Source organism: Dromaius novaehollandiae, chromosome 2 (assembly GCF_036370855.1).
Source record: "Dromaius novaehollandiae isolate bDroNov1 chromosome 2, bDroNov1.hap1, whole genome shotgun sequence".
NCBI classification, from domain to species: Eukaryota; Metazoa; Chordata; class Aves; order Casuariiformes; family Dromaiidae; genus Dromaius; species Dromaius novaehollandiae.
In genome coordinates, this window is record NC_088099.1 from 63,142,405 (window position 1) to 63,164,755 (window position 22,351).

At 41.1% G+C, this 22,351-nt stretch overlaps 1 protein-coding gene across 11 annotated transcripts in view; it reads right to left on the reverse strand.

The window, feature by feature from the left end:
- Positions 1–22,351, reverse strand: part of TNS3 (tensin 3) — a 319,894-nt gene that overhangs the window by 245,157 nt on the left and 52,386 nt on the right. The window contains exon 1 of one of the 11 annotated variants that reach the window (XM_064506657.1): positions 2,502–2,582. The exons of the other annotated variants lie outside the window; for them this stretch is intronic. Within the exon in view, the coding sequence (XP_064362727.1) occupies positions 2,502–2,567 (66 nt within the window). The 5' untranslated portion in view covers positions 2,568–2,582. Of the gene's footprint in view, positions 1–2,501; positions 2,583–22,351 lie in introns of those variants that run through there. 11 annotated transcript variants of the gene reach the window in all.

Here is a 22,351-nt window from a genome sequence, read left to right on the forward strand (position 1 = left end):
AGAAAACAGTATTAGTATTTGGATCAAGTCAGATTTAACTATAGATTAGTTTAAATTTCTCTGCATTCCAGAATCTAATTCTCCCCTCAGTTGAAAGCACAGTAAGCAGTGGAAAAAACCCTTAAGCAATATGATTTCTAAATTTTACCTCATATTCTGATGGAGTCAGATTTCTAGGAGAATATTATCCACAGCCCGATGTCCAGCTTGAAGGATATTTAAAATGTGCAAGTATTTTCAGACGAATGCTTTCAATGCACTCTGTTTTTCAGCGTTTAAGGCCACAATATGAAAATAATTAGATGTGTAAACTTTCTAATGACACCAGTAATATTTTTCAGCTTTCTGTTTTTAGGATTTCTTGGCAAGGTTTCCTCTTTAATCCTGGCTGCCTGTTTTTGTAGAATGGCCCAAACTGCCAACAGGATTTTAGGGGAGGAATGCCGTATGGCAAGTTTTCTCTGACTTATTACAGGAAGGGCAAAATGTGACTCTCCCCTCACTATTAGCTAAAATAGTGGTTCAAAGAATCTGCAAGAATCCAGCAGCCAGCAGTCCATTCATCTGTGTCAAATCCCTGTGAACTGATGCTCATTCAAGCCTGGGTCCCAGCTTCATACCCAAATCTTTCTTCTCTGTAAACATAGTCTGGACATGCAAACTTTTGGGAAGACTCCAGTTTTCATATCTTCCCTGTCAGGGTTTGACAGGTTAAGCCAGGGTTTAGTTTGCAGTCACATCAGAGATACAAAGGTGTTGAAAGTAAGAATTCAATTAAGCACCTCTTCAGCTTTATAAAAGCTGTGATAATAAGTGATCAAAACGCTGAAGTTAGCACTGGAATACAACTGCAATGCTATTAACAAGGATTCTTGCTCCACTATATTTTAACAGGCTGTAATAAAAACTAGAAATTTTTATATACTTAAGTATAATAGATAAATTCCTTAATGAAAAGGAAGCATATGAAAGCAACATAGAGAATCTGAATACTTATACAGAAATTATTAAACCCACAGTGGACTCCATAACCACTACAACTTTAAGTACTTTATGCACAATCCCGTAGCAAGGCTAATCATTCTCCCTCTAAGATTATATATCATGTTTCAGGAAAAAGTTAGGATGGTATTTTAAATCTTGTGAACCAGTCCTTTTCAGCTAACTTTATCCAAGTTGGGATTACAAGAGGTTTAAACTAATTTGAACTGAAAATAATGTCCTTTGGTGAATTGTCATGTAATTTGTTTTCCATCTAAAGCCCTCCAACAGTGCGGAAATCAGTTCAGGTTTGGTTCAGGTTTTCAAAGCTTCTGAACCACGTTTTTAGCATTTTTATCCTGACAACCTCAATAGATCTGTCAAAGGCAAGAAGGACGGTGCAATGCAGGAATCTCAGTCAGAGTGGCTAAAGGCTGAGCTGCAGCCCTTCGAGAAGAGCCGCTGCCTCTCAAGATGGGAGGCCATCAACAATGAAAACAGGCATCTAGTTCTGGTTGATTAATTCCACATTTTAATGAATATTTAGCATCAATGTCCTTTTAAGATGGATTGCAAGTAAGAAACAAGATGAATAAATAAAACATGTTTCTTTTCTTTCTTAAGTATGCTTCCATTTCTTCTTTTAGGGATGCTGCAGTGCATTCATTGATCCCAGATGATACATTAAAAATACGCTCCTTTTTTGTGGGGAAAACTGCTAAGTGTTATGGTTCAGTGACAAAAGGGCTATTCCATCACTCTTTTGGGGGGATTCTGTCAGTGTTGCTTTTGCCTAGACCCTCAGATCTTGAAAGCCTTCATGCTATGCATGCAAATACATTCCTAAATAGGAATTCTTTCCCAAGTTAGGGCTCAGGAAAGAAATGCCAGCCACATACTGTTCTGACATGGTTCCACAGTGAAGAACCTTACAGCTTCTACCTTTAGATCACTGGTTCCCATCTCACCTGAGAACAAGTTTTAAAACCTCCCAACCCACCAACTCTAAAATCCTGCAAGTTTCATTGAGTTTTAGCCAACAGATTCTTCTTTGTTCCAAAGCGGGGACACACTCGGTGCAATGAAAACAACCTAGAAGTCAACGGGAAATAACTTAGGACCGGCTTAGGAGAAGGTTACGGGTCAAATATCTCACAAATGGTTGACAGAAGTCGCTGTTTTGTGTCAGAGGGTAGCTGCAAACCTCAGCTTCCTCCTTCTGAGGCAGGCTGTAACCACAGCTCCTCAGGGTAGCAGATCGGCCACCAGACTTCCCTCTGCACAACCTTAGCCCTCCACCGGTTACCACTGCCACCCGTGGCATGGCACTGGGAGAGCTGAGCGAAGTGCTACGCCCGCAATCCGTACTGTGAAGTGAATATAGCTGTTCTCACGGTGCCCATCAAAAGCAGTCATGCACAAGATAGCACTTTCTCCTGCTGCAGCACAAAGGCAGGAAAAAACAATTCCAGATACCTTCAAGACAGGCTCAAAATACAACCCTTTGTTGGATAGCTCACCAAAATTACAGCTGGATGAAATCCAGACCCAAATCCCCAGCTTGAACTCAATCTGTAGTCATTCATCTCCCTCTGTATCACCTCTGCTTCTCTCTCTCTCTGTACATGCATGTACACATCTAGGCCCTGATGCTGCTCTGCATCGGTTCAGTGAAGCCCCTGGACCAATGCATTCTTCAACTGCAAGATGTAACCCTGCGTTGCTGAAGCACTATACTGAATACGTGCACTAAAAACCCATGAAGTGACATCACAATAAATCTTAAAACACTGGTGTGGGTAGAGCCTTCAAGGACAAAGACCCAAATGGTTTTAATTTCCCTCTAAGTGATAGCCATAGTTAATACCAGATTTGGCAGGAAGCAGGCATTCCATGCCCGTTGGGCTTATATGGACATGAAAAAGAGTTTATGCTTGACATTTCCTTTAAAAACATAATGAAAACCTTTTGCTCTTTCAAGTCCCAAACTTGCATTAGTTTTTGAGACTCTAAGAAAGCATATGCGTGGCTCTGATTGCTTGGATAACTGACAAAAAAGCATGACAGGGAGGCTTTCTCGTTAGCATTTTGTACCAGGGTGACAGAAAACATGTAGGAACAGAAAGAATATGCTGGACAGCACAGTCACTGTCTGCCCCCTTACAACTGTTTTGGATAAATAAAAATTGGTTTATGACACCAAGCTCTGATTCATCACTGGCAGTTCTCCCTCAATTAACTGAAAGGAAAGTATATGCAACTTTTTACACATTGTCCCAGTTATGGCCACCAGTTCTCTCTTGTATTGCCATGTGCTTTTCCCTGCAGTGTCATACATACATACAGCCTCCTGTCTGGTGCTAGGGCCAGCAATATGACAAATATTGGTGGCAGCAAGGAAAACCTACCTTACTACTATGCAAAAAAAAAAAAAAAAAAAAAAAAAAATTACAAAAGGAATTTTCTCAGGCACAGTAAGTCCATTTTCCATCAGCTGTGTAACACCACGATCCCTGCCAGACATGGAACGGATGGCTAACACCTCCACAATGCCACAAGCATTTGGTGTAGGTCAGGGCTGGGAAGGTTTGTGGATGACCAGTCTTCTCCAGGCAGAAGGTACGTACAAAAGGGCCAAGGGCAGCCCAGTGTGAGATGGGTAAGCAGCAGTTTAACAGAGCTCTTAGAAGTCCAACAGTCAAAAAGTAACTGACCTGGCCCCTCCATCCCAAATTCTACATGGGAACAAAGAAGATATATTTTGCTCTATAGGTGTGGGAGCTCCTGGAAAAATGGCATAGCTTTGCACTACTCCCCATGTAAGGCAGCACACATAAAGGCATAATTCATCTGTAAAAAGTCATGATCTGAGGAAATGAACAGCTCTGCAGTGTGTTCCAGATCTACTGTAATCATGACTTACTGCTTTCTGTTAGGTGATTTAAAAATAATACCCCGCTAGTATAGCCATGTGGTCAGATACATCCTGGGGTCCAAAAACAACTTGAGAGATGAATAATAATGATTGTGGGCATGTGGGTACATTCACACATTTACACACATGTGCACATGCAGATATGTGCTGGGTTTTGTAAAAAAACATTCATATAAAAAAGCTAATCCCTCCCTCTCCCCTTCCCTGGCCAAGGAAACTGCTCATATTCATACCCAGGGAGTTAGGGTGCAACTGGGATTATCATTATAACTGAATTGCCCAAAAAGCGACACAGAAGTCACAGCTTTGGTGACTCAGAAAGGAAACTGGGACCTAAGTTACTCTTTTTAAAGCCCACAGAGTCCAAGGATTTTAGAAAGCAGCATATGACCTCAAGGATGTGCTGTCCATACAGTATGAGCTGGCTCAGGTCAGAAGCCAGGAAAGATAGGGATGGAGGAGGGCTCAGCTCTTCTCTAGGGAGGGAGAGCCCTCTACATCCATGCTGGAGTAGGGCGGTGGACAGATCTCCACACCACATAGACCAGGCATGATGACTCTGAGGATGAAGAACAGCATTGTCAGGGAGCAAGGCGTGCTGGAAGCCCGTCATTGCATGGGGTTTGCAAATGAACTCCATTTTCAAAAAGCCAGTTCAGTAATACCAGACTAAACTATCTCCCTGATCATCATGATTTGAAGTGGCTGGCCTTGTCATGGCATCTCTAGGGGTTTTGTAGGGTGTCTACAAGAAAACATACTGGATGGCTGATCGTAAGGGGGGATCTCAAAGACTTTAATGAATTTGACTTTACCCTATTGCTCTGAAGACTTCCTCCTTTAGCTTTATATATGTGTTATAAAATGAAACAGGTCAGGAATTAACTGATACCACCTATTTACTTCAGTTAGCTCAGGCTTCATTCAGCTTTTCTCCCCAGATCTGGAACAGTTCTGATAAGCAATAGCGGCAGTTTATTCTTAAAATTGTTCATATCTATTTTATTTGGGACAACCACAACAGCTACCTAGGCCCTTAATCCAAAAGACAGGATCCACAAGAGAGTGGTATTTGGCTTTAATGCAAAAAACTTAAAAGAACCAAAACCAGTAGCTAGGAATCCATTATCCTCGAAGGCAGTATTGACTAATGGTTAAAGCCTGAAGTAAGTAACTGAAATAAGAAGATGTTATAAACTGTGCTACCAGATTTTTTTTTAGTAAGTCTCTTTTCTTTGCTCCATTTCTTTCATTACAGCCAAGATGAAAGTGTTGTGTCATGAGAGAGACAACGGATAGTCTGAAAAAATCTGAAGCAAAATGATGGTTTAAAAATTCCCATATGTTTTACAAGCTGATTTAGGTTGTAATTTTGATTCATTTGAAAAAGAATCAATCTCTAGGACTTCGGATGCAAGTTTTATTTGGTTATACTGCTAATTGTGCAGGTGGAGGTACGCTCAACTATCATTCAAACACATTTCAGACAGAACTTTTAATTAAAGTGACAGCTTCAGACAAAAAGCATAAAGATGTCCCTATACATTTCAGATGTTTCTCACACCTATTCTTGTACTTCTCTGGCAAAAATATTTGCACTGTGTCTTCTAGCCTTGTGTCTTCTAGGCCAAACCTCTTTTCCCGTTTGATCTTATAACTAACAGATCCTTTAACAAGGAACTAAGGTTTCATAAATACACTGTAGTAATTCTCCAAACAGAACAAACTACCAGTTAAGCAGAAGAATAATTTCTGACCCAGAAATTGCTGAAATAATAGAACAGAGACTGCAGAGAATCCTAGGCAAATATAAGAAATCCTCTACTTTTTTAACACTTTTTCTAAGAAAGAAACAGTTAAAGCCCTAAATGGGTGAGCTGTCAAACGCCATCTCATAATGCCTTCAGTAGTCATGAAAGGGAGTCATAAACTCCTCTCCCCGCCACCTTGCAAGGAACTACAAAGGGAAGAAAGCAGGACAAAAAGAACCTCAACCCTTTGCAAACACTGAGAAACATCCAGCACACATTCAGCACTAGCAGGCACATACTTACTTTTTACCACGGTAACTCAAGTAAACACAACTGGAATGTAAAATTTTGTCTAGCTGGAAAATCTAATCCTGTTTATTCTGGCTTTTTTTCTATTGAAAAGAGGACAGGCTTGAAGGAGAAAAGAAACAACAAGTTAGTGCATTGCTATCTTCTCTTCATCAATTTTTAGAGAAAGTCTTTTCACATTTGTTTTTTTTTTTTAGCCATACGACAGGAAAAGGTTTTTCCTAAAAATGATCAATTATAGAAAGTGCCAGGTCACACAAATGAATTCTCGACATGAAGGCAGCTTCAACATCCAGCCGTTGGGACTCACTCTTGTCAAGTACTATGTACTGTAACCTCTTTTCTAACAGTCAAACGCATATAGTGAGAATTCACATAAATAAAGAAAGGGAGTGCAGCATATCAGCTTACAGAGTTTCCTGCATGCTTTCGGCTGGCTTCAAACTTAAATCCCCCTTTCCTCCCCCGGTGCCCCCACATACACCTCCCCCACCCAGCCCATACATAAGAAGGTTAACATGAAGGATACTGTGAACAATCACCCCATGCTAGAGATGGGGGGCGGGAAATGAAATCTAAGTCCAATTCTCTGCAGGGTATCTGAATTTTAACTGCTCCCAGAGCACTATATCCTGTATAAATCATTTCCTGGGTAAGAATTATCTTCGCATGCCTGGAAACTTTGAGCAGTCATTATCAGCTGGCAGTTTGTATGAGGCTGAATCAGGATTCTTAATCTTATTTGTGTGTTTTATGTTGTACCCATAGTCTCTCATAATGCTATAGCAGATCTGCAAAGAGCTTGATTTTCACTGAAAGTTTTGTTGCTGTAAGAGATGTAGAATCAGATCCCAATTCAGCAACTGCAGATATATAAACCAGGGCCAACATTATACATAAACGACTAGCAATTCCTTTTTGGAGTACCTAATTCAAGACATCTGAAGTTGGGACGTGGTTTTCCAAGCATCTGATGTCTAAACCAATGTCACTTTAAACAGTATCAAACTGATCACCCCAAGCATTTGTTGCTTTGGCAAACTGCGACCAAGAAAAACATTTCTGAATGAGGAAGATAAGCAAAAGGAATTGATGGAAAATTTCATATGGGAAGTCCAACTACTGGAAGGAATAAAATAAACAAAAAGAAGTCTAAGAAGTACCAGAGTTAAGTAAAGAATTATTATCTATTTCTCAGTTGTTAAAACATGACATATCAGGGTTAAACATGTGGAAATTTATACCAGGCAGGACACATCACAGATACAATTTCGCACCCAAGTATCATGGAATCTAGACAGACAAATTAGGGGGAAAAGGAAGACAGTAGGTGAGAAAGCTGTTTTCATAAGGATATGTGAGAGGAGGCAACGAAGCAAAGGAAACATGAAGATGTTATCTCCTGGGAGGAAAATATAAGAGGGCATAAGGAAGAGTATTAGTATGGTTTTCTTTGGTGGGGAGGGGATCATGACCAGCACCATCCACGGGTCATCAGCCTAAGCTTTAATTCAGCCAAATGTTTTGTCATGTTTAATATTCCTTTTCAGGTTCTGCTGATGACAAGAGCACATGAGCACTTAAGTATTTTACTGTATAGGAACAGGCTTAAGAAATTGCTTAATGTTAACCAATATTCAAAAGTGCTTTGTTGAATTAAGAACTATGTAGTTTGAGCTAGTACACATTCAACCATGGCAGACTCAGCAGAGATACTTCCTTAACCTCTTATATAACGAGAAGAGTAGAGAGAAGGAGAAAGGGAAGGGAAACGCTGCTAACATTTTACATTTCCATGAGAGAGAACAGGGAGCTGTTAAGGCACTAGTGCCATTTAAGCATTTATTAAAATCGGCAGGAGCTGTCTCTGCTGTTGGAAGGCCATGGGAGCCATGTCAGCCCTGAGGAAAGGAGGAAGGAACAGCTGGCAAGAAAGAGAAACGAGAAAAGGGGCATGGATCTCATTCCACAACCCATACAAGAAAAGACATATTTTGAATAACAATGACGATAATTTCATTATTGCTTTGCATGGTTACGCAAGTCCATCACTGATCACGTGACATGTACCATTGTATGCAACTGTGCAAAGCAGCAGCTTTATGAAATTCCAGGGTGACTGGAAGTATTTAACCTCTCTTTTTTTAAACTAACTAGAGCTGAAGCAGATTGCACCTACTTATATTCAACACATACTTTTTTTCCCCCCTCACTATTCTCTTGGATACTTTTCTTCTATTGATTTCCTGGATAACGAGGGACTGTCTACGATCCAGGAAACCTGCCTATTTACATAAAAGCCCCACAGAACCACCTACAAATTTTCTTCTGGGCGAATACAATTTAGCATACATAATCTGTGGGAAGAAACAATCCTGAAATTATAAAGCCACAGCAATGCTCAAAGGAACCCACAAACTCCAAACAACTAGTTTTCCATTGTAAGCTTCATGGGAAAGTTTTTCATCTTACAGGATGTCAGCTGAGGGCAGTAACTGAGCAATTTGAGGATTTTTCTTTTCCTAACGTTCACATAATATTCTTTCGGAGGAAAAAGTGTGTTAATTTCTTCTTTGCTTATAATTTCCTCTAAGGAAATAACTGTTAGTTAAGTTCTGAAATCACATTTATTTTTTCTAAAAAACATTACCTCCCTCCTCCTATAAACTACTACAAAACTGGATTAAGATGAATGGGAAGTATCCAGCCCATTTGCCACAGGACAAATCACAACTGTCAGAAAGAAGGCAAAGAGAGGATAATAAAGTGAAGAGGTAACTCCTTCCAGTAAAGAGGTAACTCCTTCCAGTAACAGCCTTTACATTTCAGTGTATTCCACCTGTCTGGAACCATTTGGAAACCTAAATGCTATGCTAAATAGAATTGCTTGAGGTTTTTGAAAACCCTGCCTTTCTTTTGTTTTCCTTGATCATTAAATATATGAGGATAGGCAATCTGCATTTTCTACCAGGGGCATTCTGCTCCGGCTCCAGTCCAGATCGGGCTGGGAATTCAATAGTCACTTTGGTTCAGAAGCCCCTTGCAGAAGATTGACAAGCCACCAGAAGAGGAGGCCTAACCAAAAAAAAATGTCACCTCAAACCTATGTCACTACCACCAAGTCTAGGGTAAGTTAACTCCATTGATTTCAAGACAAAATAATTGTCTAGCATTAACATACTAGAAAAATCTAAAAAACCCTGAGAAAATCTAAGAAGAACCTAGAAAATACCACCCCCGCAAAAAATCCACTATTTAAAATACCTTTCTTGAGTCAAATTTAGGCTATTTTCCTCCTCAGCTTTGGGCTAAGACTTTTTGGCATACTCTGAAGCAGAATGTTAATGTCTAATATTACTATTATTTCAACCACATAGTGGTAGAAATTCAGATGGCCTGCTGTATAATTATATAGCTTCCTGCTAGAAGGGAAAGATCAATAGGAATTCAACAATATAGAAAGCTCATATTTTAAGCTGTTGCTTGTTGCCTTCTTTTTCATGTTCCAGATGTAAAAGAAAGCCACTGATGTTAATACATCCTGCCCACATGTTTTCTGTTCCATAATAGCAGCACAAATTGGAGCCTATGCCAGCTTTGTAGACTACTCCATCATTTAAACTCATTTTATAACCAATATTTTGAGAATTACTGGCCCAGCTTCCCCTATCACTCACACTAATTTTAAACTGATGAAATATAATTGGTTTCAGAGAAGAAACTCTTGATTTATACTAATGCAAATAAGAGAAGAATGCACACCATCCTTTTCACAGAACTGGGTACTTCATTTAAATCTAATCAGCTCCTGAGGGTGGTGAAGCTCTGCTTATCCCCAGCAGCCCCTGTTATTCATTTGTTTCATACACACGCATGCACACACGCAGGCATGCACGCACCCCTATTTAGAGGTGTTCCCCACTGGGAATTAGGTATCCCTGTGAACAGATGTGAAGGAAAGTACCAGCTTTCCTTATTTTGGTGCTTGTTTTTTCCCTCTCCTTGTCCCCATAAGCTTCACAGAGAGAGGGGTTTATGATCATTTATTCATGGTGCCGGAGCTCAGAGCTACTAGAAAACTGATATTTCAGCAAATCTCTGCAAAAAATTTGTAACAGTAATTTTTTTCTTCATCCTAACATTATGTTTTTCACGTTTAATATTTTGGCTAAAGTGAGAGGCTAATGCCACGTTGCTTTGGCAAGAGATCACTAGAGAGATATCTGTTTTCAAACAGAATAAAGCTCCTCCTTCTAATCCTGATAGAAGGCGAAAATTCAGCGCTCTAAAGGAGTCACTTGTCTAGGACAGAACATTGGCCATCTTACACCTCAAAGGAGAGCAATTCTGGAAGAGAAACATGCACTCTGAGATCTCCTTGGCAGCTTTTTACAACAAAATGGTTATTTGAAGCTGCTTGGTTTGAAATGCTAGACACAGGACTGATGGAGATGGTTTCACAGATAGAGATGGTCAAAGGGAGCCCAAAAGCAGTAACGATTCTTTAGCACATGCATCCACAGTTTACCACTTGTGGGGTGTATTATTCATGAATTTCTGGGAAACTAATCCTAAAAGGTTCCAACAGAAATAGTATGTTTTCAGAAGGGATTTGAAATGAAAGAGCATGCTTATTTAAGCATGCAAGAGGAGAAGGGGGGGAGCGACTGCAGTGCACAGGACCTAAGGCAAAAAAACCATTTAAACACATGCTTGAAATTAAGCATTAATTTAAATCCATGGCTGAACAGAGCTTTCAGAGGTAACCCACGAGGAGGCCGGGGGGGGGGGGGGGGGCGTCAAAGGCCCAGAGGTTTGGTTAGCAGACCCGACACAGGGATGCTTGGAAGGAGCACGCTGGGCTGGGGCGTTCTCGGCTAGCGCTCCAGCAAGATTTCGTGTACTCCTATTTGCCTTTGCACCTGAAAGGCTGCTACTCGGGCAACTTCCCTCGCTTTGCATGGGGTGCAGGGAAGCCTGTGACTGAAATCAAATGTGTTTAAAAAAAAATAGAAAATTATTTGAAGTTGAACAAACTTCGTACCCATGGAAAGCTGGTGTACATCCTTCAGACTTGCCTGCCCCACACGCGCGATAAAGTTACTGTTGCTGAGCGGGGCTGGGAGCTCACCCGCACCACAGAAAGGCAGTGCAGTACATGCAGCACACCCGAAACTCTGGAGTTTGGAGTGGGGGGATAAAGGGGGCAGCGTGGCCCCACCGCCGGGCACGGAGGGCCCCAGGGAGGCACAGCCAGCGAGCCCGCCGCTGCACCAGGCTGCGCCCGGAGCGGGGCAGGCACTGCGGCCGGGCTGGGAGGGCACACGGCTCTCGCAGAGGGGAGAGGGCGAGCTTCCCGGCAGCCTACCGCTGAGGCCAACCCGTGCACATTAATTAACTCCCTTCGGCTCTCAACACGACTTCTTTTCCCTGCTGTGAAAGGGAGGGATGTGCGCTGCTAGCGGGCAGGAAAGACAGCCATGGGGCCACAGCCGTATGCAGCTCCCACCAAAACCCACCAGGACCAAGGGGGTTACACTCGATACTTCTGCTGCTGCGATTAGGGATCATGGGCAAAAAGCCTTCATCTGTTTTCTCCTTGTGGTTCCAAGTTTCCTCCTCCGCAAACGAGCACAACACATAAATCAGTGCTTGCCCTGCCTCTCAGGGGCCCTGAGAAGTTCAAGTCACATTTAATTGACTCCCTTGCTGTAAAAAGATGCCTGAACTGAACAGCAGTGAGAGTTTGTTATGTGTTTCCAAACATTTGAATTTCAGTGTCCTGGCAGCAGCATCTTAAAAGAGATTAGGAGGAACTGGGCTGATGGGTTTTGTTCTTCCACGGCAGGCAGGAAAGATGAGAAGTCACTTCTAAACTTCTGCATGGTGATAACACCTGACACCTTAGGATTTAGTTCAAAGCAACCTGTCTTTCACACAGCTAAAAAGGAAAATCAGTTAAATTGTTTTTAACACTATTGTTATTTATTTCTATCACTTAGATGCTCTAATTGAGTGCTTGGCCCCATTATAGGACTCACTCTACTTAAAGAGATTTAAGTCATTTTGCTTCACAAAATGAGTTGTGTCCTTAGAGTAATCCTCAGATACATAATAATGTAAGTGTTGAGCTCCAGCACTCCTAACACCAAGCAGTGCTTTTCTGGTGCATGAGGCAATTCAAGTACCAGCTCAGGAGCCTTCATGGGGGCGGTTTCTAGGCTGACAGCTTTTTTTCACTGCATAAATCTACCTGTCTTCCCCCCAGCCCCTGCTGTTGCTCCAACGCTGTGTTCAGAGTCTGAATGCACAAATGGGTTATTTCTGCAGGACAAGGAGTGGATTAAAGCAGAAAGGGTCACTGCACCAGAAGTGCTCTTTTTAGGTAATGCCAGGGTCCGATATTGTCATGCAAGCTTCTCACTGAGAAGTCTCAAATCATGAGTAAGAAGCTATATTTGAAACATCCCAAACCCACTGGAGTTATAATACAGGAATGGGAAGGTGAAGGTGACTTTTATTAGCTTGTCAAAAGCAACCTCTCCAACTAGCAGCTGTATTGACTCATCCCCTCCAAGTGGAGTTAGGTCATCTGGTGCTTGCTGACTGCTCCACAAATAAATGACTTTATATAGGAAGAGGAGAGAACTGAAGTCAGTATTGGTAGTTTGACAGTGTAGGAGTGGCTATTTATAAGTTTGAAATCCCTCTGCATGATACAACTGCAGAAGTATCAACTTGAGAAAGAATTTTCAGTGCTTTACCATATTGAAATTATCATTTCCATTGTTTTACTGCTTTAATCCTAAGTTTAATTACTGACAACTTCTGAACATGGCCTGGTATATATGAAATGGTTTGCAAAGCTGCATTACTCAAGTGAAGGTTTCTTACGTCTCTGCTGCCTGTCCTGGTGTGGGGAGTAATTTTTGCTCAAAAGCAAAGTAGAATCAAGTATCCAGCTTGTCCAGGCGTTAGAAAGGGACAGAGGATCATGCTTCTGGTAGATAACATTAAGGTTACACTATCTTGACTAGTGCCACCACTTCTTTTAGCAGACAGATTCTTCAGTGCTGCTGGGCAGCTTGTCTTCTAATCTTGCAAAAGAGACCACAGAGCTTTAGTACAACTTAATTGAACAGGAGCAACTGAAAGCATTTTGCAACTCAAATTCTGTGTTCCTCTCTGGATGAGTTCTTAATTCTAGCATCTGCATGCAAAAGTATTCATTGGTTATTTGTTTCATGATTACAAGAGAATTGCATTTGGGCTCTACGAGATGGTGTGCCTGTCCTTGACGTGTTGAATGCTCTCAGTGTCCAATAATCAGGAATTCAAGGAACTCATCACCACAAACCTGATCCAGTGCAGTACCTGCAATGAAAAGAGTGTCTTTTTAAAGAAAAAACTAAACCTCTTTTTATTTAAAGGAAGGACAAGCAAGCACTAATGACATATTATTTAAGTAAATACGAATGGAAGAAACTCTGGAGTTTCCTTAATTATTCAGTCCCTTCCTCCACCATTGCTAGTAGTTAGAAAAGGTGCGTTTCAGCCTTCTCACAAGCAAAACCAGAGGGAAGTTGGGGAGGAACAAGGAGTGTGGGGAAAGAAATAACAAACAATGTACTAATGTGTAGTGGATTCAAATTAACTAAGTAATTGTTGCTGAGACATAGGTCACTTCCTAGAGAATAATGACCATGGCCTGAGGCAAAGCGAGGGTTATTAGCATCAAGTCTGCCATTAACTCTCCAGGAAATGCAGGGGTCTGGAGTCATTAATGAAATTATAGCCAGTTATTTGGTGGGAGAGGGATTAGTCAGGGAAGATGAACATTTTCCTTCTGGTGCCATTATTTTTACTGAGCAACACAAAAATGATATTTATTTCATAACTCTGCTTCTGTCTTGGAGGATTTACAGAGAAAAAACAGTATGCACAGCAGCTACTCCAAATTCATTCAAAAGCCCAGGGAATTTTTATCATTACTGCAGTGGGAACAGGAGCAGCTCCTAAATTTTGCACATATTGTCAGTGTTGTGCAATTCTCAGTCTTCCGTTCTTCAAATACTTAGCTTTCCTCAGTACCTAACACTTTTGTTATTCCAGCATCTGACTGCCAAAAATCTCCCATTAACCTAAGCAGTATGTGTTAAGGGACTGTTTCTTATTACTCACATTATTTGGACTTGATGAAAATTACTTTTTTTTTTAGAAGAAGAAAAATGGCAGTTCTATCATTCTCCCTGGACTGAGAGTATTAAATCGGAGAGATCAAAGTAAGTATGCAAAAGATATAAAATAAGTATTAAATAGGAGAGATCAGTCTATGAGTGCTTTGAACAAACAGGGCTCAGTCAACAACGTTTTGCATGAACAATAACACACTGCATCTAATGCATTGTGCATTAAATGGCACAATTTAAGAGCCAAGCAAAAATAGAAAGAATGAGCTCTTCCTAACACTTCACATTTTTCAAAGCCTGAATGAACAGTACTGCTTTGCGGTAAGGAGTTTAGAAGCGGCATCTACAGACTGAAGAAACGAGGTGCTCTCTTCTGCAGCAGAAGAAATGCTACTTGGGATGTGCTGAGCCCTGCTAAGGTGGAACGATGGCGTCAGGCACAAGCCACAGGTCTGGTAACCGTGCAGGAGCAGTGCTGGAGTTGATCATTGTCCAAACCCCCCTTTTTCCTGAGCAGGAATGTGAACATGCAGAGTTGAGGGGAAAATAGGTTTTATCAGGTTTAATATTTCCAGACTGAATTCCAGACTAAGTACGATAATCGTTAAATACTAGCTTATCTCAACAAATATCATTATGCTTTAAACAGGCTGGCTCTGGTACCAGCAACATTTTATGCCCATAGCGGCAGGGAGCTCAGCCCTGGATGACTGATGCCCTGGCTGTCCTAATCAGGCTCCTGATCTGAGTACAGCCTGGCTCTCCACCAGCCTCTGTGCCCACATATCCTCTTCCAGGTACAGAGAGGTGGCATAAAACAAGCCTGACCCTCATCCTGAGATGGCTGAAGTGTGCATTAGGGCCTAGAAACTGAAGTCCCTCAAGAGAGACATGGCCACTTTACCTTGCCATAAATCCTCTACGTCCTCTATTCCTCTGCTAAGTAACACTGTTACTGAGGTACTTCTTAAAACTGGTCTGAGTTTTGTTTATAAAGAGCTGCATGAAAGTAATTCTCATTAGCAACGAAGAGCTGTATCTCCCACTTCTCCAAGACCTGTGACTACCCTGGGTCATGAACTGCAACCAGCAAATGCAAATAAACTAATTCCTGTGGACTGTTTTGATAGAAAGAACTGAATAAACATCACATGTTAAAAAGAAATACGCCCTACCCATTCTCTTTTCTCTATTCACCACTTCCATTAACCTCTCCTTTTCATATCTCCAAAATAAAACCTAACTAAAAAAATTTTCCCCCAAAAGGACCAGTTTTAAAAGGCTTCAGAAAAGATGTCAACTCTCCTGCTCTTCTGTTCAACTGCAGGAACATCCCCTTTTCCAGCCTCCACTTCTATTTGTGTGGGGGGGACACTGCTCTTTTACCCAAAGCCAAAAATGTAGGAGGTCGAGAAAGGACAGACAGATGTGGCAGACTTAACAACCTCGCTATGTCTGGGAAATAAAATGAAAAGACATGTTTTAAAATTAATGATATATGTGCCTGGAAAGATTAGAAAGAAAACGGGGATCTGCTAAACCATTTAAACTGCTCCCCATCTAGTTATGTCCTTATTACTGCTTTGCACTCAATAATTCTCCTGCCTCAAAGACAGCCTCACCCTAAAAGTATAGAAACTAACAGTATCGCCTCCTGTCAAAAGCCACTTTACAGTGAGAGTCACCCATCAAAAAGAGAATGGCAAACCTCTGCATAAATCCAGATCTGAATGAGGATTGTTTAGGTTTTGTGTTTATTCTTAAATCAGCTTAGCTAGTCTTCAGAAGTAAGAGCAAACACTTAAAGCTTACTTTGTTATAGTGGTGAAAACATCAGCCAAAAGCTCTGGTGGTACCCTAAAACTTTGAAAAAGAAATAAAAGTTTAAAAAGCCCAAACATGTTACATAACTCTGCTGGATTTCCAACAAAAACACACAGCCACGCAACAGACAGTTAATGTCTGCAAAATTCCAGATTTTTTCTAATATGCCCTCTGGGGCCAATTTAATATTTTCCAGACCCTTTTCTTTCCCCCCTCCTCTTGCTAAAAAACAGCAGTGAAATACCAGGAAATAGTCCTCAGCTGCTGTAATGTTTTCATTTGCCCAGCGATAGCGCATTTGAACTGCTCGCTGGCCCCTCCATGCAAACCTTCTGGGGCTTTCGGCATACCAGGAGCAGGCAGGTGACTGGGGCTTCGTCTCCGCCTGGCCCGCATTGCTCACCGCCAAACCTGGCAGGGCTCCGCAGGCTGCCTTCGGAAAAAAACGGCATGCAAAGAGCTGCTCTGCAGCAGCAGAACTGGGGACAGGTTATAGAAGCTGCTCACACACCAAATCCAACAGACTTTATGCAAGACGACCCCCTTGCAAACCTTTCTCCCCACTCCACCAAAAACACCCTTTCCAAAGACGTTTGCTTGTTTACACCAAAGGAAAAGGAAAGTCCTGTGGTTGACATGTTTATCCTGATATTTTTAAAGAAAAAAATATTAGATATTTAGCATTCATGGTCTCCCGTGGGCTGTTGATGAATGGGTGATAAGACACATGGATCCAGAGCTGTCAACATACCTACAAAGTCAATCCTACAAATGCGTAAGAATAAATACGCAAGAGGAAGAAGGAGAGAAAAGTGAGATTTCAAAGTAAAACAGAAGTAGCTCTCTATGGACAAGAGTTGTGGAGCGTGCGCGTTAGTCTATGGGCCCCAAACTGCCAGCACGTGCTCCTACATGTGTGTGATGCTGCTCTTGAAGTAAACTTCAGTGTGAGCAATCATGGTAATTGAATTTGTATGTGTACTCATGCGTCTCTTTTTGCAAAAACTCTCAGGCAGGCTGCTTGATGTGGACGGCAGAAAAGCCACACACAGTGGAGTCTGATTAACTGCCAAGGCTGCAACCTTAACCTTTGCAAGGCACCATCGCCCTGCTTTCAGTCACTCCAGACTACAGCAGCAAAACTGTTGGTGTTGCGCTCTCTTGCCACCAATCACCTCTCCAGAGTGACAGCTCAAGAGGCCAGGAAGGGCTTTGCCCACTCGGCTGCCTACAAGTGAATCCTGACTTGTTGTCGAGTCGAGACCTCTGTCTTTCACTTCCCTGGACAGCGAGGCGGAGGGAAGAGAGCCCATTTCATGCCTGACCATGAGGTGCATCCTCATAACCTTGGTCAGCCAGCTGCAGGGGCCTCAAGCCCTAACACACTGACAACACCGTACCTATGAAAAATCAATTGTTATGATGTGAATGCACATGCTCTGGCTCAAGGAATAAAACTTCCTTTGCCCCTCTCCATTTTTCCTTCTGGTCTTTTCCCATCTTTGTAGTTTTGCATCTAAGTCTCTCTGAGTTGTGCAACCCAGTGTGGCTGTATTGTCTGTTCCTCTAATCCCCGTGCTCCTGAACACTCCCAGACCCAGACCTCTTGCCTGCCAAGTGCAAGGTCAAAAACTTTCACTGCAGAGACAAAAACTCAGAGTCAGCTGACATAAGGGCATTACAACAGACTACAGAAGACTAGGTTAGAGATGGATGGGCTGAGTTGAAAACAGTCCATGTATTTTAAAGGTTTCGACTTTAATACATTCCTAGTGCAGTTAATGTGTAAGTGAACAAGTTTTGCAGGAAAAATTGAAAAATTAATTGGGATATGCTTCAATACATCAATACAACACATACCCCATAATTCTGGTACTGCAAAAATACAGAACTGATCTGGCTGCATAATTGCAGCCCAGGGCATTTAATCATCACTACCAGAGGAGCAATGCCAACATTTTCTTCAGTTACTTGCTTCCCAACTATTCCATCAATTTTTAGGACATAGTTAAATTTGCATTTGATATTAAGTAAGTCCTTATTTCCTCTACTTGGACACTCTGAACTAGTAAAACTCTTAGGCTTTTTCATATGCTGCAAGTATATGCCTAAGCAAGCAGGCTATGTGAAGAGCAAGTTTTCCACTTCACGTAGAGGCTGGCCATTGTTTCTAAATTTGCTTGAATTCCAAATCAAAACAGAAACTACCATGTTCCAAAATCTCCACCAAAAAACCCACATTTTTTACATAAACCTCTTGGGGGGAAGGGCTCTCAGAATATTTCTTTTCACCAGATGCAAACATTGTCTTGAGGCTTTGATTTTTTAATCCCAAATAGTAATGTCAATGAACATGGACAGTCTCTCCAAAATAAGTAGAAATGCCGAAATAAAAAAAAAAGTCCAAAGCCAGAACTGTAGTTCCCAAACCAAAATTCCAGAGAAACTGACCTACATTTAAGTGTTTAATTTAAAACATAACTGCATGACCTTACAAAACAGGGCTCTGTCAAAGTTTTACCTGATAACTTTGTATGGAATTTTACATTTTTCTCTTAAAATTTCTCTTAAAATTTTATCTTAAAGGTAAAAAGGCTGATTAAAAATCTTGATTACAGAGGAAGTAATTACTCTTCTAAAACATACATATTTTTTGTAGCCAGACTACATCTAGAGCTAAGACAAGGAAATCATGCAGATCTGGTAAAGAATTCAAGGGCCTCTTTTTGCCCAATGGGTATAAACTGTAGAGATTAATTCTGTTGAGAAATCATACCATATTTATAGCAAGGACACTGCAATCAGAGAAGAAAAAGAGTTAGCTGCAAATGCCCATGCACAAACCTCCCCCTAAAAGTGCGTTGCTTAATGCATCTAATTTTAGCCTGGCAGGCTTCACATTAGGGGGTCACATCCTGCATTACTTGTTCCCCCAAATGCTCACTTAAGTTTCCCTGCAATGCTGAATGATCAGATTCTCAGAGTGTTTAGATATCTGGCTGAGTGCAAACAGTAAGCACCATATGGAAGTGAGTTTGTAATGCTTTGTTCAGTTGTCATCAAAGATGGATTGGGGTCAACCACCTAAGACTTATATTCATTCCAATGGCTAATACAGACTATGGTTTTTTGCATGCCATTTTACACTTCTGTATTTAAACAAAGTGAAAAGCATTAAAGAAGGTAATAAAGTAACTAAATCTGCAGAAAATTGGCTTGCTGCATCTCTTCTTACAGTATCTTCTGAAAACATATTTAGAATAAAAGTAGTAAAACAATTATAGTAAATAATAAGATTAATTATGAAAGAGGACAAAGATGTATTTAAATATTAACTGTTTACTTTTCAATAGTTTGCCAATTCATTTTTATTAGTGGTCTTGAGCAGATACTTGCAAAACTTCTACAACTCAAATCTAACACCTGATATCAAGGAATAATGTGGCTTAATGTGTTACAAATGTAATAATAAAGAAAAGTAAACACCCTGAGAGCTGAGTTTACAGAAATCTCAGCATTATGAATAACTGCTTCTCATGTCATGAAAAGTCACTGCAGGCAAAACATTTGGGTATGTAGACTTTGCCTCTTAAAAGCCCACAAGGTAACTAAGTAAGTGGTCTGCAATTTCAGGGATGCTCAGAAGGGCTTGCAACTTCTGAAAATTGGACCCCTTGTTAAGATGTCTAATTTTAAGCACTACCAATTTTGGCTTGAACCTGTCTAGTCTCAGTCCTTTTTTGTGCAAATGGCATTGTACTGAAGTATCTTTCACAGAGTAAGCACAGTTAAGTTACCTCACCATTTTGAAAATTTCAAATGAAAAATACTGTATAATAGCAAGGATGAATTATTCTTGCAAATCCTTCAAGATCCAACCTTATGGATCTAAAAGTACTTTACACATCCATGTGGCTCAAGCAAGCCAGAGAGAGGATAAGGGGAAGGAGGTCCAAAGGATTTCTTTTTTGGCTAGTTTCTTATTCCTTAAGACCTCAATCCTCCTACCATTAGCACAGGTAACAGTGCACATACTCAAGAACTGATGCTCTGTGAACACATCAAACAGGAGAAGCTGCTCTCTAACACTGTGGTGAGCAGGATCAAGTGAAATTAATTTGCACAGCTACATGCCTTCAGTGGTCCCCAAAAACTTAGCTTGTTATTTTCTATAGTGTGTGCAGGTTATAGCATGGGGGACGGACAGATATAGGCATTTTTAAACACATACACAGCTGCTAAAAAAGGTGGGGGAGGATAATCCATTTTCCACGTCCCTAGTGGATGACAAGGAGAAATAATAGGTTTAAATGGCAGAAGTATAAATTGTAGTCAGTCATAAGGACAATTTTTCTTCTGCTAAGGATATGCAGCACTGGACTAGATTGCCTGGGGAAGAGAGGCCACTGGAAGTCCTTAGAAACACATCAGAGCAACGTCTGCCAGAAATGGGACCCAGGTATTCCTGCCTGGAGGCAGAGGTTGACCTGTGGAGAGGAGTTCCCTATCAGTCACATTTATTCCTATTACAGGTTGCACAAAATACTCCTTCAGGGAGCAATAGTAAAACAGGATATGCAAAGTATTCCCTCCACACTGAATTACCCTCATCTTTGTGAAGATAGCATCAATCCAGTTCTCCCACTTCACCTATTCAGGTCTGGAAATCAAAGGACAGAGTTTGTTCTCCATAAAATGTAAGCATGAGATATACACAGTTAGACTATGAACATTAATTAAACCATCATAAAACAGATGGGACATCATTCACTATGTACAAATTGTTTATGGTTTGGTTTGGCTGAGCGTTTGCTCTTAAAAAAAGCCCATAAAACCAAAAAGCAGCAGTTGACTGTCTTGTAGACAAAATATGCTCCTAGCAGAGCACTCCAACACCTGGGAAATACCTGGGAAAGTAACATCCTACTGATGATTTTTCATTTCAGTACTCATGCTACAAGCTGTCCTGAATAGCCAGTAAAATTTACTGAGCTTTTCTATCATGACAGGTTTGGAATGAGAAGTGAGAGATTTCTGGCACTCTGGTGATGAAGGCATGCAAATATAGCAGGACTGAATGATGCATTAGTCAGTTGGAGGGTGACTACATACAGAACGATGTGGCACCCAGGACAGAGAAAGGTAAGCACAAGCAAAGGGCACAGGAAGAGAATCACCCAAAGGAAGAGAATATAACCTGTGTGATTTTCTCCATCCTTCACACCCCTTTTTTGTTCTTAGATACAGAGAAGTGGTAATTGTAGCATGTGCTGAAGAAAGGGGGATGAGGGGAGGTATCTGATCACCTGCAGAAGGCTAGCACCATATCTGTGCCATGCCAAAGGTTTTCTTGGAGCCTAGCTGATAGCAACTTTGGCTGTTGCCTCTACTGCAATACACATAATAAGAAGCCCTCTGCTGCTGTGTCTTTATTTGAGATGAAATTCTTTCCTGTGCAAAAGATAAAAAGCAGACGACAGAGGCTTAAAGAACCCATCTGCCAACATTTGAGATTGATCTACACAATACATGAGACCTTCTGGTTTGTAAAAACAACCATGTCATCCGGTCTTCTGTTGGAGCGCTGTTTCCAGCAGGTCATGGGGAGAGTCTCATTGTGCAGATACATGGCCATGCCAAACCTGTGTTGCAATACTGTCGTCAACAAAATTTACTCACAGACCTTTTGTTCTTCACAAAGAGCTAAGATGTATGGCTACATGCTCCAGACCACACACATACAGTACCCCCAGAAAGTACCCTCCTTGCTCCCAGCACCAGAATAAGCAAAAACAAGTTATAAAAGATTCATGTGGTGAAACATGGTAATGATTTTAGAGAGGGGAAAATATCCTAGATTATAATGATTCACAAAAGAATGAAGTACTTTTTCAAGAATACCTTGGAGCCTGATGAAAGAATCAGTGTTATTTTGTTGCATTCTTCAGCCAAAACTAAAGCTGTCACTTTTGCCTTTTTAGTACACAAAAGCACCAATATCCCAAAGGCTTGAGTCTTAACCATAGAAAGTTTTAATAATAAATGACATACTTCTGTTCATCTATACAAAAGCTCTACAAGGTCAGCACTCAAAGGAAGCAACTAAAGAGTGTGTACCATAATAGAAACACGGCATATAACAACAATGGTCATCAAACTGAGGCATTTTCCTGCCCTGGGAAAATTCATTGTTCCCTTTCCTATGTCTTGCAGGGGAGGGGGGGGTTTAAGACCAAGACAGCACCTTATATTTACAGGCAGCTGTTCCTAATTTTCAAGAAACTGTAAACAGTTTCTAATCTCCTAAGGAAAACAAGTAGTAGTGAAGGTTGAAGCACTCAAAGCAATGTCTGCTCTTGCCT